The sequence below is a fragment of the Lepidothrix coronata genome, unplaced genomic scaffold, assembly GCF_001604755.1.
Source record: "Lepidothrix coronata isolate B3197 unplaced genomic scaffold, Lepidothrix_coronata-1.0 Scaffold32, whole genome shotgun sequence".
Classification (NCBI taxonomy): Eukaryota; Metazoa; Chordata; class Aves; order Passeriformes; family Pipridae; genus Lepidothrix; species Lepidothrix coronata.
The window spans coordinates 170,972-188,879 of record NW_016690212.1 but is presented as its reverse complement, the minus strand read 5'-3'; the positions used below and the strand labels follow the sequence as shown (position 1 = coordinate 188,879).

Sequence of the window (17,908 nt, the reverse complement as noted above, 5' to 3'; positions counted from 1 at the left end):
AGTATTACTCTTTTGTCCAAAACAACCACCAAAGTATGTGGGTAAAACATATTGTGTACAGGAAGCCATATACAGGGTTGTTTGATCCCACTTAGTACAAAAGACTATAAAAGTTTCATTATCCATGAAAGACTGACTAAGACTGCCATTTATTTACATACAGTTCAACATTTTTATGGCAGTTGAAGTATTAAATAACTAATTACATTCAAGATAAATTAAGGAATTTTAAGAGATCTTATAGAATAAAGTAAGTCAGTTTAAAGATCTTGGAATAAAAAGGGAACAACAGTAACTCAATAAAACATAAGAAGTTCTGAGTTTCTAGAATACAAGTCAAAATCTGTATGTACATTTCTTCTTCCAGTCAGACACTACAAAAGTTCTTTTTTTCTACATTGATGAAATCCTCTTTCAGAGTAACATTTTCCATTTTAAAGTTAGGGCTAATGTAAACAACAGTGCAACCAAGCCCCACAGTTTTCTCAGCTAGGAAAACATGTTGACAAATACTGGGTTAGACATTTTCAGAGAAAATAAACATCTGTGGAGAAAAGCAGACAATTATGCAGCAAATTAGATTAGCTTGGTTCAAAATATTTGATGAAGTTGATCTGAAAAACTGGCCTTCATGCTTCATCAGAATCTTACCAGCATCTCTCGTATATTCTCCCCATAATCATCAGCTGGCAAAGTGCAGAGAAGTAACTTAAGTTTTCCTCTAAAATACATCAATTAAGGACTACTCAGTTGTACCATCATGAACATGGAGGCTATAGAAAAGACATAAAATTTAGATTGCTAGTTAAGTTTATGTACAACCTGACTGTAGTTTTACTTTCTTTCTTTCTTCTTGTAATTTTTCTTTTTCACAGATGACTTTTTCCACTGAAAGGAAACAAAAGACACTTTTAAAACAGATCTTTACTGTGCCCGTCTCTGAGCTATTACTTTTCTACCTAAAATCCTGCCACTATTGCTTCTCTCACCATGTCCTTGCACTGGCTTCATCTTTAGCAAGACTGGTGGACAATTTTCTACCCTTTTTTAAATGACAACACTACTTTAGCACTTTAGTTCTTTAGAAAGTCCAAAGTCCTGCACGAGTTCATGGTAAAAACTGCTCATGTTTTTCCTATAGTTCCCTATAGATTATTGACAAAAATTACTAACATTCCTGCAGTTCTCCATCTACTTGAGCACAAGCATCAAGCTCCTATGGCCCTAAAACAAAATTACATAGGCAGATATTATCAACATAGTTTTATCAAGGACTAGGAGTCTGAAAAAATGAACTGTCACAATCTCAAAACCACTCTGTGACAAATGAAGACAAAAAATCAATCAGAACAACTCCAATCTTTCATCATCTTTTCATCATCTATTAGCAACTTTGTTTTCCCATTAAAATTACAGGCATAGATTTTCCTTTGTCCTCCTTGTATTTTCCATGTATTTAGATAAGTTTTTTCATTTTTATTTTTTTTTTTTTTTTTTTTTTTTCAGGACATGAAGATTCCCATCCTCATAGAGCTGAGTATGGAGGAGTGAAGGACATGTAACTGACCACAGATGAGGAAGAGGTGTGAGCTCTCCTAACTTAGACCAAAACCAATCTGTTACTTGAGACTGTTGCCAGGGAAGCTGAAGAGAGAACACAGTTAGATCTCCCTAGGATTCACAAAGAGAAACCCTTCACAGAGGAAAATGGCTCCAGACAGCTTAGGCAAGACCAAAAATGGGCAAAAATGCAGCTCGATAGGGGAGATGAGAAAAGTAGCTACCAATATTTAAAACATTGCATAAAGAGGAGCAACAAAAGACTGGACATGGAAACTATTCACATTACCCCAGACCTCTTTGTACACCCAGACATTAGCCCAGTAAGCTGACATCTCCCTGGTTTGCTGACAGTGCTGACTTGCTACAGTGAAGACATCAAAACAGATGATCAAAAAATGAGCTGAGCTTGGAGGAATGGTTGAAACAATGAACAGAGGCAGCAGAGCACCAGTGTGATGTGATATTTGATATTATCGGGATTCATTAAAAAAATTTAAAGAATATTTAAAATTATTTTTTTAAAACATCCTTATTCTGTCCACTGTCTCCATGTAATATAAGCAGAAAATGGGGTGACAGCAATCACTGCAGTGTTAGTTTTTAACACTATGGAAACAATTGAAAAAGATCTTGAATAACTTTAAGTACAGTTGCTGAGATCTTGTATTTTCCTTCCTGACTGGGAGAGATTTGATAGCAGTTTCTGTGCACAGACAATAAAAGCAAGACAAATAAGTAGTAGGTAAAAATCAATTAACATCCCAAATATCAACTCCCAAAAGTTCAAAAAGAGTTTATCAATTTCATGCTATTCCAAAATATTTTTCAAACTTTCATTAGCTTGAATTTACTTTTCCTACCTTATAAGTTTTAGAGGAAATAAAACTTTCAAGAACTGATAAAAAAGGTAAGTTGTAAAAACTGAATGTTATACAAAAATGGAAACAAGCTAACTAAAAGTTGCTAAGCAGGATGCGGACAGTAAATGATTTCTCTGTTTACATTTCCCTTCTATATTTGTGTTACAAATACACAGGGGGTGAGGAAGTGCTTTTCTTAAACCACCTTTACCCACACGATCACAAATCTGAGACAGGTTTATTTAATTCCCTTGCACATATCCTCAAGACAACCCTCCCTTCCTCAGGCTGCTGAGCAATGGTCTCATGAACCTTCACCTCCAAACTTGAGTATTTTCATTAATTGCTGTCTTTGACTTGCAGTGTGCTACCAGGAGCAAGCAGCTTTATGTTGTTTTCTAACACTACAGAATGCACCCATAGCAGTGCACTCGTGCAAAGAAAATCAGTAAAGTGTAAAAAGGTAGTCTGTCACTTTCAATTAGACACGAGAGCCAGAAAATCCAGAGCTGTCCTCTGTACTTGCTCTATAGTTAAAAATAAGCATTTCCAAACCAGCCCACTTGCAGCAAGAACCAAGAAAGCTACTTTTGATGGACTACAAATACTAGAAGCAAAAAAGACTGTTTACAAGCAGTAAGTTTTAATAGCAGCATTTTGAAAAGGAAAAACTGAATATTTATTTTCTGAGTGTTGATGGTCTGTGTGCATTGCTCCCTCTAGTGTAAAAGATCTAAAATCACAACAAACGTTCCCCCAAAAATCACTGAGCGTAGTAACAAACCTTTTTTAAAAAGCATGATTCTCTATCCACATTTTCCACCTAAATATTTATAACATACTTCCTCACATTTTGATACAAGAAAACACATTTACACATAGTTTCAACTGCTGATGGTCACAGTTCTATCAACAGGAAATGATCGTACCAGAACAGAGTAGTGAATGTGCAAACTTACACCCTGTATCTACTACTGTAATGTTCCCCAAGAAACTGGTAAGATAGAACGTGGTATTCTTTTTTTTTCTCTCCACTAGAATACTGTTTTCTACTCTATGTTACAGTTATTAATAATATCATAGAAGAACCTGGTCTAAAATGTAGTGAAGCACATTCTGATATGTGCATATTCGTCTCACTACTGTATCTGATTAGGCCCTAGAATTTGGAAATAAAGCAGCTCTTGGAGCTCAGACTTCTTCTCCTAAGTAGATATGAAATGCCTTAAAACCAAACAAGGCACACTGAAGACAGACAAGTGTGAGAAATTATTTTAGTCTACTTTAAATTATTTTAACCCAATCTCAGTAGCCACTGGATGACACTCAGCATCACAAGAGAGTATGGGAACAGCCACAGCCACTACTACAACCTTCTCTCAGACAGTATCTGGGAAGAACTCCTGGGACAGCTTCCATCAGATACAAAAGAAAAACAAACTCGCCTTTAATGCCAGTTTCATCAAAAGAAGATGTTTGTTAGGATGCTTAACAGGCTTCTTTTAACCAGTAAAGTTTTCTAGCTGAAAATTCTCCTAAGTCCGTACAGACATCTGTAAGATGAAGGCAGCATATTTTCCTTCTCCATGAACTGATGGGTCTGTCTCTGAGGAGATGTAAAATGAACCTTGGAAGTCTGGGCAAAATTCAAACTAAATCTTTCACTGAAGGTGTGATTAAAAAAAATTGTTCCAAAATAATTAATGCTCTGTTTATACAGAAGAGAAGCTCTTTTTTCCCCCTCCAGTGTTACTAGTTTCGGAAGCAACTGAGAATGTAGGAAGCCTTCTAACTAATCATTTTGCAACTGTATGTATACTTCTTTTGTACTGGGACTTCATATTTTACAGATTTCAACACTTATCATATAAGTACCAAACAATCATCTTTCAACTTCTATTGTAATTTCAGCTTTCCAAGGTCTAAGACAGAAAAAAAAACATTTCTGTGTGCCAAAATGAGACTGTGAATCATTACCCAGTTTTACACACACTAAATTTGAGTATATTCTGTGGAACCAGCTTGAAATAAAATCTGGTGCAGGGCATTTTGTTTGAAGACCCTTAACAGGCAGTCCTAACAGATGACAAACGAATCTATGGCCTCAGTGTGGCCCAAATTAAACTCCAACCCCTTTAAAAAGCCCAGTTGTACAACAGATCCTTGAAGCCGTGACACAGAAGTTCCATTTAAGGCAAACAACCAAATTTTCATTTTATTTTTCTACCTGACATTGCTGTTGTGGCTACCAGAGCAGTGCAGCTCAATGATGGTCCTTCCATGATACCTGCCATCACTGTTCTCCCTAAAGCCGTGTTTCCTGTCAAGACTGAGAAAACTATTTGCTTGATCATTTATGAAATTTATCCAACTCATCGCTAATTATCAGAGTCCATCATAGGCAACTGGTCTCAGTTAACTACAATACCTACCATGTAAAGGGCTCAGTACGGACGAAACTGCCACAATAGAACAATCGGCTTCTTGACCTAGTGTGTCTGTAACAGCTCAGTCATGGAGTAAGAAAATGGGCACTACAGCAAAATCTCAGGGGCTAAATTCAGGACAAAATTTACAGTTGAGAAAGAAATTTTATTTCAAGCTTCTACGGGGGTATTACAAACAATAGAGAATAAAAACATTAAAAACTATTTAAAAAGTAATTGTCCCTTTAAAATAAAGATTCAAGCAGGTTTAACAATGAAGTATGCTATTCAATGAAGTTTTAAAAAAAAGGTTTAAAAAGTATTGGTTTTGCTGTATTTGCTAATCCTTTATAAAAAAGCTGGGCATAAATACTTCGTGCATTCATATGCATTATTTGGTGTTTCATATTATATAACTTGGTACAGTATTTACGATATCACTGCAAAAGAGTTCAAACACAGTGCATTTATAAATAATGGAGCCATTATAAATCACATTGCAAACATACCTTGCCATTTTCATTGTTACAAATTCAGTATCTCAGTGAAGGTAGGAATAAAGTAGCTACAACAATCAATATCTTGACTTTATTTTTTTTTCTTTTTAATATAAAAATGCAGTTCTGGAAACCCACCCTCCATCTTCCCCCTGCCCAAACATAATGCTTTACTTCTTAAAAATAAAAATAAAGTACTAATTCTATATACATCACATGTACCATACAAAAATGTATCCAAAGTTTCTATTGCTACCAAAGTGTTCTAAATTAAAAGTTACATAAATCCCCTCATTGGAAACAAAAGATTACAAGTTACCAAAAAACCAAATTACACACAAACCATCAAGTTATTTTTTACAATTTCCAATACATTTTTCTCCCAAAGCAAGTTGTCTTCTCATGTGCCTGTATAAAAATGCATATCAATATATTTGTCAATTTTATTTTTCATTATAAAGCAAATTAATACATTTTCTACAATAAATAAACACAGGGAGGCACACATATCAACAAAATTAAATCAACAGGAGATAAATGGGATATGGTTTTGAAAGAAATAATGTGCTTGCAGGCTTTAAGCCAGGTTTGTTTAAAACAAAAACAATCTTAAGTTATTTTGGGCAACAATGGAGTGTTTTTGGTGATTTGCAAGTGATGTACATAGTATAATTTTTATTGATGTCTTTCTCACAAAGTACCCTCCAAAATAATGTAACTTCCTTTCTTAAAATACATATTTGTAATTGTAAATTTACATCAATCTTAAATATGTGGTACTTTGTGCAAAGAGCTACAATTTACACAAACATTCAGAAGTCTTTTTCAGAAGCTACAGACCAAGGAAGAAATGATACAAGCAGCACCATACTGTATATGATTTAGGCAAACATATATTTGATGCCATTTTGATATTAGGCTTTAAGATCCACTAAACACCTTAAGCTGGAAGATGGTGCTTAGGTAACTTAACCTCAGAAAGAAGGAAAAAAAAAGTAAAAAGCATGGAAACAGAAACCAACTCCCTCCCCAGCAAAATTATAAAAGGAATTAAAAGAGCTACTTCTAAAATCAGAATAAGTTAAGTGTTGAATATACATTTATGTACAATTATGAACACTATGAACAAGACATTTTAACAGGTTTAGTGGAAAATCCTCCAATCTACAACACAATAAAATAATTCATCAATATGGCAATGGTGATTTAGAAGAATTGCTCAACTATTTCAAGTTTGCAGAACTCAGCCACTGAATCAACAATTAAGGGGTTGTATCTTCAATACATTCTTTTAGACAAAGAGGTTCATTAGTAGAGTTCAAGTCTGTGTGGTATTTTTCATGCCTTGCTAGAATCTCTGCTAGTCAATATCGCTGAAGTCACTGACTGGTTCTCCATGGACTCGACTCAGGTGATTCATAGCACGATCAAAAGCAATTCTTACTGCTTTTCGTATGCTTGAATTACGTCCTTCCATCATTTTTAACTTGTCTATGGTCTCATCTATCCCAAGGGGAACCATTTTGGATTTGGGAAGCCACTGCCTGTAAGAAAGGGTAAAATAAATGTTACATATAGAATAAAATCAAGAAATTTGTCCAGAAATGTCAGAGCTACTATTCCATGTTGCTCACACAGAAGATCAGCTTTACTATCTTCAACAAAATGATAAAATACCTTTTAAGATAGTACTTACTTGCCTTAAATATTTAAAGAACATGAAATATTAAGAAAGTCTCTTCTACAAAACAGAGAATACATTCCAATTCAATGGTTTGTATTTAATGATTAAGTATCAACGGAAAAAAATTAGCCTGAAATACTGATGCAGATTAAGAATAGGCAGCAGCAACTAACAATGGACATAGCTCAAGATTCACCTGATACAGTATTGTTTCCCCTCATTCTTTCATCTCCATTATTACAAGGAATTTTCAGCTGATGAATTTTTGCCTTACAATTAAGACATCTCAATTTGGTTTTTATGGGAAGATGAACTGGCAGAAATTTCTGCTTACCATGCTTTTACCCTGCAATATGAAATCCCACTGACTCCATATTCAGGGTACTTTTCTGCTTTAAGCTCCATAAATAACTTCAAATTTTTGGCATAGAGGAATGATAATGGAAAAAGCTCTGCACCCCATTCTTCTAGTTAAGGAAAAAGCACTCTAAATATTTACTTAAAAGGTATAAATTAAATTTACTTCATGTCATAACTGCTTATCGTAATCCTATTAAGTTACAGACATTAAGGAAAATAAAAATTAGGTAAATTAATGAATATTTATTGAAGTATGTTACTGTAGTCTGCAAGCCCAGTCCTACAAATGGCAAAAGCCCTCCTTCTGCTTAAACTCATCAGTTTGGGAGACCACATGGAGCCGAACCAATTGGAAATCACTCAAGTCTGATATAAAACACTTTATTCTAAAATTTTCTTTTAAATGAGTACAACTGGTTATTGAAATGTGAAGAGTCAGTACGAGGACACAGAACAGTCTGATAACAGCATGAAAAGCAGCAGTCTAACCATTATCAGTTTTAATTCAGATCAGAGGAAGTTTTAAGAAGGTATTTTTAACAGAAAGCTTGCCAAATCCTCAAGATACAAGCAGTGAAGAAGAAGAAACAAATACAACTATTTGAAAATCCACAAGTTATAGACATTTGTATCACAGACTGAAGGTGATATAGACCCTGCAAATGAATGAAAATCACAGGCAGGAATTCAAGACCAGAAGGGACACAACAGAATTAGAGTTATGAGTGCCAAAATAATCAGCCTAAAAGAACCATTACCAAAAATGTTGGTGAGGTGAGGGTGGAGGGGATGAGAGGAAAGGGACTGGAAAAAGTACTGAGCCTTTTCCTGTCCATCTATGCAGAGTATATTAGAGATAACTTTGTGCAATATCTGCAAGATTTAGGACTACCTGCATATGGTGATAAATCACAGAGGACTCCCCAGATCAAGAAGCGATGACAGCAACTATTAAGGAAGTGGCTAGGAAGAACATGCATACAATTGTGATACCATGAAGAGAAAAAAAACAAGAAACAAGAACATTGAGTATATTTAAATGCAGATGTTCTCTATAAAAAAAAGGCAGAAGAATGCAGGATCTCATGGAATTCTGTGCAACTGAACAATAATGATCACGAAGAAGTACCAATTAGTTAAGAAAATAGCTGAAGAACAGAGAGATTACGGCAAAGGATCTAAGGGGACAGAAGTGCAAACATCAGTTACAAATTTTAGGCAAGAAGTTATTTAGGTGTACTGGCACAGAAAGATTCAGGAGAATGGCAGCATCACTAGACATTACATATAATCAGCTAAAGAGGAAACTGGTATCTGAAAGTAAGGAAATTCAAGAGAAAATCTGAGATACAAAAAGATTTACAGCTAGCTTGACCTGTACGGAAACCTGGAGAGGAGAGGGATTATGAAGAACACAGAAAAGAAATATATAGTTTGATGAAAAGTAGATGAGAAGCTTCCATGTCTAGTAAAAAAAAAAACAAACCACCAATCCTAATAAATTAAAATACACCAAAAAACCTAGTTGCCTTCTCTCAACTCCCCCTCCAAGAAAAAACAGCCCACCAAACCCAAAGACTACCTGGAAGGGGAAGAGAATGTTTTATTGTGTGAATTATCCCCCTTCAGGCTCTACACAGCATATTGCTGATAGTGAAATAAATGGAAAAATTTAGAAAGGGCTAAGAACTTCAAATGAAAGTGTTAATAAAGGACTTAAGTAAACAGAGGTTAAAAATTCAAAGAAAACACACTTGAGCAGGCGGGGGGGGAAAGTCTTGTAATTAGGAAAGCAATGATGTAGCAAGATATAGATAAATGTTCGACTATTACCTTTAAAAAAACTGTTTAGCCAAAGAAGCAATTTTATCAGGTCAATAAACAAAATCAGCTTGTAAATAAAAAACAAAAGACTGTTTACTGACTTATATTATTTTCTTCCAAACTGACCAAAAAAAGATATCTTTCAGTGATGATATGCCTTGGTCCAAAAACAGACTCAAATATGAAACTTTAACATTAGTTTATACTTCCACAGGAATGATTTCCATGGAAAGACAATGTTTCAATTTTCTTCTAGACTAAAGGTACAGGTTCTTAAAACTTTAAGTCATTGCATCAAACAATGCATTTCAATAACATACCAACTTCTTTTGTTGTCAAAAAATAGTACTAAGAATAGTTTTTCATCTGATTTGGTCTGCATTTGTTCTCCAATTTTCAGTACATCCAGAGGTGGCACTGGTATAGTAACACCGTTGTGATGGCCAGCAACACGAGGCATCTTAGGGTCAATAATCTATAAGAGAGAAAAAAGGACAGTTCATAATATTTAAAACTACATAATTTATTTTAAGAAGATATTACAAATAAAGTTAATGAGAAAAGAATCAAACTAAACAACCACTGTACGTAAACTGACTTTGTGTTACACAACTTTTTGACATAAACTGAATAGGCATAGTAGAGGCATAGTGGTAGATTTAACTGAAAACACTGAAAAAAGCATTTTTTAACCCGTATCAGTTCTTCTTGAAGTCCCATTTGAATTTCACTTAATACAACTTTGAGAGTGACAAGCAGGTTTCAGAATGAGGAAGCTGAATAAGGATTTCTAAAAGACATAACTGGTCTCAAATTTTGGAGTCAGAATTTCATATACCTTAAAGGAACAACCTATCTTAAGGTGTAAGTATTTCTGCAAAATACAAGCTCCATACTCAAATTCTGGAGCAAAAAATTAAAAAAAAAAACAAAACAAAAAACTAACCAAAAAATGAGATACCACATTCAATTTCCAATTTAATGACTTAAGTCTTCAGCAAAACATGCAGTTGTAGCCAAATTCTTTGTTGAGAAAGGTTGAGGGGGGGGGATATGCTGCTAATATTAAACTAATCATGATGATGGAAAAACTCCTCTGTAGGTAGATCATAGCAATATGAAGTGCTCAGGTTCCACCAAAAAAGCGTTATGTTACTCCATGCCTATTCCACTCATCTCCTACTCAGCAAATTCCACACAGGCACAAATCACAATCCACCACAGTAAACTGATCATAGGAACTACATGAATAGAAAGCTAACACTGTGGGGAGCTCATAGAACCACAACTTTCTTCTCTTGACTGAGGTTTAATTCCTCAATGAAGTCATCCCACTCTCAAAAACACCAGTACTGACATAAAGGAGTAGGCAGAAAAGGAGCCCTTTCGTCTTGATCAGCTCAAATCTAGTGCTAACACCATTCAAGAGACAATCAAGTAATCAAATTTTTAGCATCTGACCCAAGAGTGTTTGAGTCACCCACTGAGGGCACTTTAACTCAAAGTGCTCTGAATGTCACCTCCAGAGGTTTTAACCTTACTCTGGCATGATTACATTACAGCACATACACATAAGAACAGTCATGACTCTCCAGTCTACTACATAAATCAAGTCAAAGTATATGAGCTGTTTCTATAACCCCAAATGCCTGAAGCCAAGCACTTAATCAACAACATTTTCTCTGAAAGCTTTGATGTAAGTAGAGCTGTGTCTATTTCTCCTGTAATAACTTGAGCACAACAGCTTCAAGTTTCCGGTACATCATTCACAACTGGCTTCAATCAGTCAAATTTATTCCAACTCTACCAAGTGTTTTGTTTCTTTACTGAACTGCAGGATCAAGAGTATTTTTATACTCATTTTGCAGCAGAAAATATCTTATAATTCCAGCACTAACAAGATGTCTGTCAAATGCTTATTCAATTGATCCTTTAAATAATAATGTACAATGCAGAAAAAAAAGACTACTGAGAGAGGTGTGCTGGTTTAAACTCAGACAGAGGTAATTTTCTTCACAGGAGGTAGCATGCGGCTATCTTTTGGATTTGTGCTGAACACAGGGTTGATAACACAGAGATGGTTTTGTTATTGCTGAGCAGGGCTTACACAGAGCTAAGACCTCTTCTACTTCTCACACCACTCCACCTGTGAGGAGGTTGGGGGTGCACAAGGACAGCCAGGACAGCTCAGATCAACTGACCCAAAGGATATTCCATACCATATGGCATCATGCTCAGTATGTAAAGAGGGGGGAAGAAGGAGGAAGGTGGGGACATTCTAGAGTGATGGTGTTTGTCTTCCCAAGTAACCCTTCCATGTGATGGAGCCTTGCTTTCCTGGGGATAGTTGAACACCTGCCTGCACATGGGAAGTGGTGAATGAATTCCTTGTTTTGCTTTGCTTTTGTGTGTGGCTTTTGCTTTACCTGTTAAAGTGTCTTTATCTCAACCCATGAGCTTTCTCACTTTCACTCTTCCGACTCCGTTCCCCCTCCCACCAAGGGAATGAACGAGTGGGGGGCACTCACTGTTCAGTGTGAGGCTGAGCTGCCAGCTGGGGTTAAACCACGACACATAAGTATTGCACATCTCCAAGGATGGGCAGGGTAGCAGAGATTATTGACTTAAAATCTGATACTGCAGTAACTTTACAAACTCAATGCATGGTAAAGCAGGCAGAATAAGCCACGTTCATTCAACCTGAGTGTGAAATTATCAATTACCTTAAGTTCACGCACTGTGTTTCAGACCAGAAACAGTATCAACAGCATACTTATGAAAGCTGTGTACTTACCAGAGCTGGGTAAGAGGGATATCCGCTGCATTTGGCCCATACTACTTTTAGAGGCTCAAGAACAGACGTTGCAGCATCAGTTGAAATCCACATACTGCTATGCCCAACTTCTAAGAACAAATAAATATACAATTAAAATGTTCCAGGATGAAACTTTAGACAAATCTTCTGCAGTTCTTGGTTTCCTCAAACAGCTCATGATCATTGGAATCCAAATAGCAATATCACCTTTCACACACATACCAATAAAAAGCAGGTAGTGTTCATAACAGCTCTTTACATGATACTAGTACTTTAATCCCAGCCTACAGATAAAGAACAATGGTTTAGACACTTCTAGAAACAGCATATCTTAAAACATCTTAGTTCTTAGAAAGCATTTGCCAAATTCTAATAATCTTTTCCCTTTGAAAAAGCTCAAAAGAAAACATAAAATTACAGTACTCTGAATAACCAGTTTCTTTTAAAACTATGATGACAACCCTGTCAGAGAGGTGATGCAAGTTGCGTGGTTTGTTTCGAAAGTGCTGATAACTTGCAAGACTTGTCTGGTACACCTATCTGTTTTTATGCCTAAATTCTAACCTGCATTTTAATTTCTATTTATTTTTAACAAGCCCTCTTGGTCTCTCTACTCTACCCTTTCCTACAGTAAAGTTCAAAAACATCAACAGGGTTCCAGGAAGCAGCTGCACTAGTGGTTTATTTCTTCTCATGAAGCAACATAATAGACAATTGAGTTTATGTTACTGCACACTTCTACCAGAATCCTCCATTTTCTTCTCTGTTGCTCACCACCTGATTGAGGTCTTTCAGCTTTAAGCCTTTCAGTTGACCAAAACCACAACTGGATACAGTCAAGAGACTGGGCAGAAGCCAGTGAGTTGTACCCCCAAGATGGAATTGGGGGTGGGTGGTCATCAAAGGGTAAAAGGTTATCAAAGCTCATATGCTGTAAGATGAGGTGACACTTCTTGTATGGGGAAATGTGGTACCAAAATACAGTTCAGAGGTTGCAGTTGCACTTCCTCTTAGCAGTAAGGCAATACTTGACAGAAGTAGCTCTTTACTTGCCAAAACATAATTTACTCCTCAATTCTTCTCAATCTGCTCTTATTTAAAATGGGTATTGCTTATTTATAATGAAAGATGGCATGCAGATACATGTTCTATTTCAACATTACAAAAAAGAACTGGGGGAAAAGAGTGGTTTAAGACTTGGTAAGAGCAAGAAAAAAAGTGTTTAAAGCCATCACATAAAAAATTTTGTTCAACCATTCTCTGCAATAAGTTGCTATTTCTCTGCTCTTCTGTTAGTAACAGTTTGTAAAGTATTCACATGCCAGTCAGAAAAGGCCATGAGGGTATAGATTAATGCATCCTTCACTCACAGACTACTTTGAAAAATATATATGTAGAACTGTATCTGGTACATAAAACCAGTACAAGGTCTCTTCTTTGGGGCAGCTAACAAGAGAGAAACCTACACTATTCTCAGCTGCAAAGAAAATGGTATTTTAATGTTGAGTAGGTCATACACAATCTGACAGGATGAATGCAGCCAGACTCAGAGACTTCTCAGGTGTATACACAGTTTCTGAAGTGATATCACTGCCACTTTCAGAATGCCTCACGTACTTAAGTAATGAAAATAAGACTGCTAGAATCTGTCAAATAAATGGACAAAATCATAGTTATACAATACTATCAAGAATACAATTATTTATAGTTACCAGCTGCAATTCTTGCTGCTTTGGCATAGTTTCCATTTTCAATGCATGATATCAATTCACTTCGGTCTTCCAGTGTGTGTCTCCGTATCAAGGCAGGTTTACCTTTACCACACTTCGGTAGGCTGAAACTACAAAAGTATTAATATTAAGCCCATTACTTGATAATTAACATTGGTCACTATGAATTGAAACTTTGAAAAAGAATTTAAATTTCATCAGTACAGAATAAAATTAGAGCAGAAAGTTCTAAAAAAATGCTATGTAACAAATACAAACAACAATATAAAAGCCAAACCCCTGATTATTTTCATGCATAGAATTGCCTGGCTATCATCAAAAGACAAACAGTATGCAACTGCACCTCAACTGCTGTACAGGTTGAGAGACATGCACAAATGACAGAAGCTGCTCTATCTTCCAGTGTTACACTGCATACTGGACAAATGAAAACATGTTCCCCCTGCTCCAACAGTTCTACTACATAGGAAACATAACTATTCTCTCTTTAATTTTTCACTACAAATTCAAGTCTTTTCAATTGTGAAATGTCTATACACACAAAATGGTAAATTTGTTCTCTGCACGCTTGAATTTGAAGAAATCATGGAATCTGAACAATAAACTGAATTCAACAAAGGAATACCAGCAATGCTGAAAGGTGGTTCAAACCTGACACAACTGAGAAAATTTTCCAAAAGATTTTTTCAAAAATTTATGCAATCCACTCCACGCACTCCAATATGAATCACAAGCAATACAGAAAACTGACATATTCAGTCTCAAATTTGTATTTCAGATTTATAGTTTTACCTTGAGTTACACAAGAGACTGTTACTAGATGAAATACTAGATTCTGATGCACAGCGGCGACGAGGTTCAACTTTTCTTCCTGGAGTATCATCTAATGCTCTCTCTTTACTTTCATCTCCAAAGCCATTTGACAGACCTATAACATAACACAAAAAATAAACTGCATCAAACTGGAAACCCCACCATTCTCATTAACAACTTTTTGTATTCACACAATGTATCATTATTGTTTTGTACTTCAAGTATTCTGGTGTGATGAAAAAGAACATGAATATTAACAAAATATTCAATTTCAAGGCACAGTATTATAAATAGGGGGTTCCTGTTGTCCAGATTTTAAGGACAGAATGAGCATTTAGCTAATGTAAAAAACCCCCAAAAAACAAAGTAAAGATTATAACATGGGAAATGCCAAATGGAGTATCAAATCAGTTTTTATATTTAATGTTTTCAACCCTTTAGACAGTCAGGTTGCCGAAGCTGAGTAGAAAAAATCCCAAGAAAATAAATTGTTACAAACCAGGCAGCTTTGCCAGGGTATGACAAAACTCATTTGAATAAGATGCTATAATCACTAAGCCAAGAAATACTGAAAATCCTTTTCAAATACTGGAAGTAAAGACTGGTATGGATTTCCTCATCATGCTGTCTTGTTTTTCCTGGAAGTCCTTCCAATTTAGTAAATTCAGACTGACATGACAATTTCTGTTTTCTGTGACCAATAACCAATAATATACATGTTACTGTTCTTAACTAGCTTTCCCCTGGTACAAGTTTATATACATCCAAGGATATTATATTTTAATTCCATAATTGCAATGAAAATATTCAAAAGGTTTTTATATTACAAGCTACTGATTTGATGGGCTGCTGCCAATCCTGCTCTGGGTTTGCTCATTCACAAACAGTATAGTCCTTATTAAGCCATTTTTGTACTTGATTAAAGAGCCAAATGAAGAATTTTTTAAGATAGCATTCTGAAGACTTTCCAGGATGTGTGAGGGTGTCTGTGTGGGTGTAAACACTGGAACTAAAAAGGAAAGAATACAACAGGGACTCTAGGGTATCATCAGAAATGCACTGGTTAAAGGTAATGGTACTAGCCTGCAGTCAGCTACTGTAAACTGTAGGCTACTAAGAGAAACTTTAACAAATTTAATTCTGAGCACACCTCCCACAATGCAAGAAAGAGCTACCGGTGCCAGCCATCCTACTACTGCCAAAGTCTTGAACATCATCATGATCTTTGTACATTCAGAAGTAGTCAAATAAGGTTATGTACCTTCATGTGCCCCTTCACAGTCCATTCTATATAAAACAATTATGGCAGAATTGCCTCTATTAAGTTTAATTCTTCCAGTCTGTTTGCTACAAAGACCTTTGCAAAGAAGGGTGACAACTAAAAAACTTGAGGTAAGCAAGTTACTTTGTACAATCCAGTCCTTTATCCCATACAGTGACTTAAGGGATTTTCCCCTCCACCCCGGGAGACCTTCCATTTGGATTATCAACACAATTTTACATTTTTAAGAGAAAAAGGAGAATTTACTCATGTTCTGAGATATTTTCAGGTAAGCATTCTCTTTTATTGTCACTTAGTTGACACTGTAAACATTCATTTAAGTGTTTGTTTTGTAACTCCCATATTTGCCTTTGATTTCTTACAGAAAAAACTGATAAAAGTAGTATTGTCCTGAGTGTCAAGCACCAAACTACATGACTAATTTTGTTTTCACTCTCAGCAACTTGGTAAAAATAGCTGGAGATTAAGGAGGAGTTCAGTCCTAGACTATGTGGAGACTTGTCAAAAGAGTATGCTTTATGAGAAAGCTTAAATTTCCCTATACACTATCACAGTACACTTCACATGGCATCTGAAATGAAAAGCTGAATAAAGATTCTGCAAAGGAGATCTCTTAAGTCTCTGCAAATAACTATTTTTTATTCTTCAATATCCTGTCAGATTTATTTTTCAAGTAAGGTGTATAAACTGTTTTGTTTTCATCCTGCCACAAGCTGGAGACACATTACTCAAGTTATCATTCAGGCATCTAGCTAATATGAATCAGCTGTCAGCAGAAACAAGTCAGATCCCAGACTGAATTTTAAATTTAAAGACAGATCAAGTAATGACTGCTACCAGAACCAGGACACAGCTCACGTTCCCAACAAACTGTGAAAGTGGAAGGTGTTTCAGTTATTAAACTGTTCTTATCTCAACCCACAGGTTTTACTTTTTTCTGATTCTCTTCCACATCCCATTGAGGGAGGTAGAAGTGGGGAAGTGAGTGTGTGGGTGGTACTCTGTTGCCAGCTGGGGTTAAACTATGACAAGTGGGGAAAAAAACCCCCAATTTTTTCTGACAAATAAGGAACGTTAAAGTGCACAAGAATTCAGAACTTCTCAGACATATTTCTCTCTTGCTTGTGGAAGTATGAAAAGCAAAGTACATACAGGTTATCAGCAGGAGTAATCTTCCTGAGTATCAAGCCCCAAATGATAGGAGCTTACACAATCTGTAAGACTCAAGTCTATACAATTCACGTTTCAGAAATTATAGGGAATAGGCATTATTTTAAGAAAGGAAGACCTCAGTGCTTACTTGAAACAAACACATACATATCTAGTCACAGATGCAGCAGTTCCCAAGTGACCTTGTAATCCAGGCAATAAAATCTAAGTGCTTCATGGTAGTAACACTGATGTGCAAAAAAAAAACCCAATCAGATATTCTACATTTATATTCTACAGTTTGGAATTTGGTTTCTTTTAGATCACTACGAAACTCTTTTCTCTCATGAATCATAAAACACAAAATGTCCTGTAGCTGCTAGAAAAAGTGAGATTAAAGAAGATTTCCATTTGCTTTAAGGAGTTTGCATTTTATTGAATCAGTAGATATTACTAAGAAGGTCAAATAAAGAAAATCAGTAGGAGAAGTAACTCATCTTGCTTGTAACTTTCTAAAAGCTCATGACTTTGTTAGATCAAATGAGCTTTATAGTCATACAGTGAAACCATGTCAGGTACTGAATTCTTACACATACTCCCTTACCAGCATCCCTGATTGACAACAACTCCCTCCCATAAGAAGTCCTAAAGATCAAACTAAAAACCTTACATTAGTGGATAATTACTTTTTCTTTTCCCCTCTGTTCTTAAGTTTCTCCAAAACAGCAGTCCACTCTCAGAAGCAGAATTCAACTTTTTTCAATTTAAAAAAACCCGGGAATTCACAAATAACAAAGCCCACTATCAATCTTAAGTGCAGGGTTACTGCCATTTCTAATCTCGAGCTCAACTTCAATTTACATGGAAAATTTACTTCCTTGTCAATCACGGCATATAAAACATTT

At 35.7% G+C, this 17,908-nt stretch overlaps 1 protein-coding gene across 5 annotated transcripts in view; it reads right to left on the bottom strand.

Annotated features, from left to right (window-relative positions):
• Positions 1 to 4,994: 4,994 nt before the first annotated feature.
• The window catches only part of BRD1 (bromodomain containing 1), a 57,331-nt gene continuing 44,417 nt past the window's right edge, over positions 4,995 to 17,908 (bottom strand). For all 5 annotated transcript variants that reach the window (XM_017811495.1, XM_017811498.1, XM_017811496.1 and 2 more), the window contains 5 exons: positions 14,552 to 14,687; positions 13,742 to 13,869; positions 12,009 to 12,118; positions 9,535 to 9,689; positions 4,995 to 6,890 (listed from right to left, as the gene is read on the bottom strand). In XM_017811495.1, coding sequence (XP_017666984.1) covers positions 6,707 to 6,890; positions 9,535 to 9,689; positions 12,009 to 12,118; positions 13,742 to 13,869; positions 14,552 to 14,687 — 713 coding nt within the window. In that variant the 3' untranslated portion in view covers positions 4,995 to 6,706. The remainder of the gene's footprint in view (positions 6,891 to 9,534; positions 9,690 to 12,008; positions 12,119 to 13,741; positions 13,870 to 14,551; positions 14,688 to 17,908) is intronic.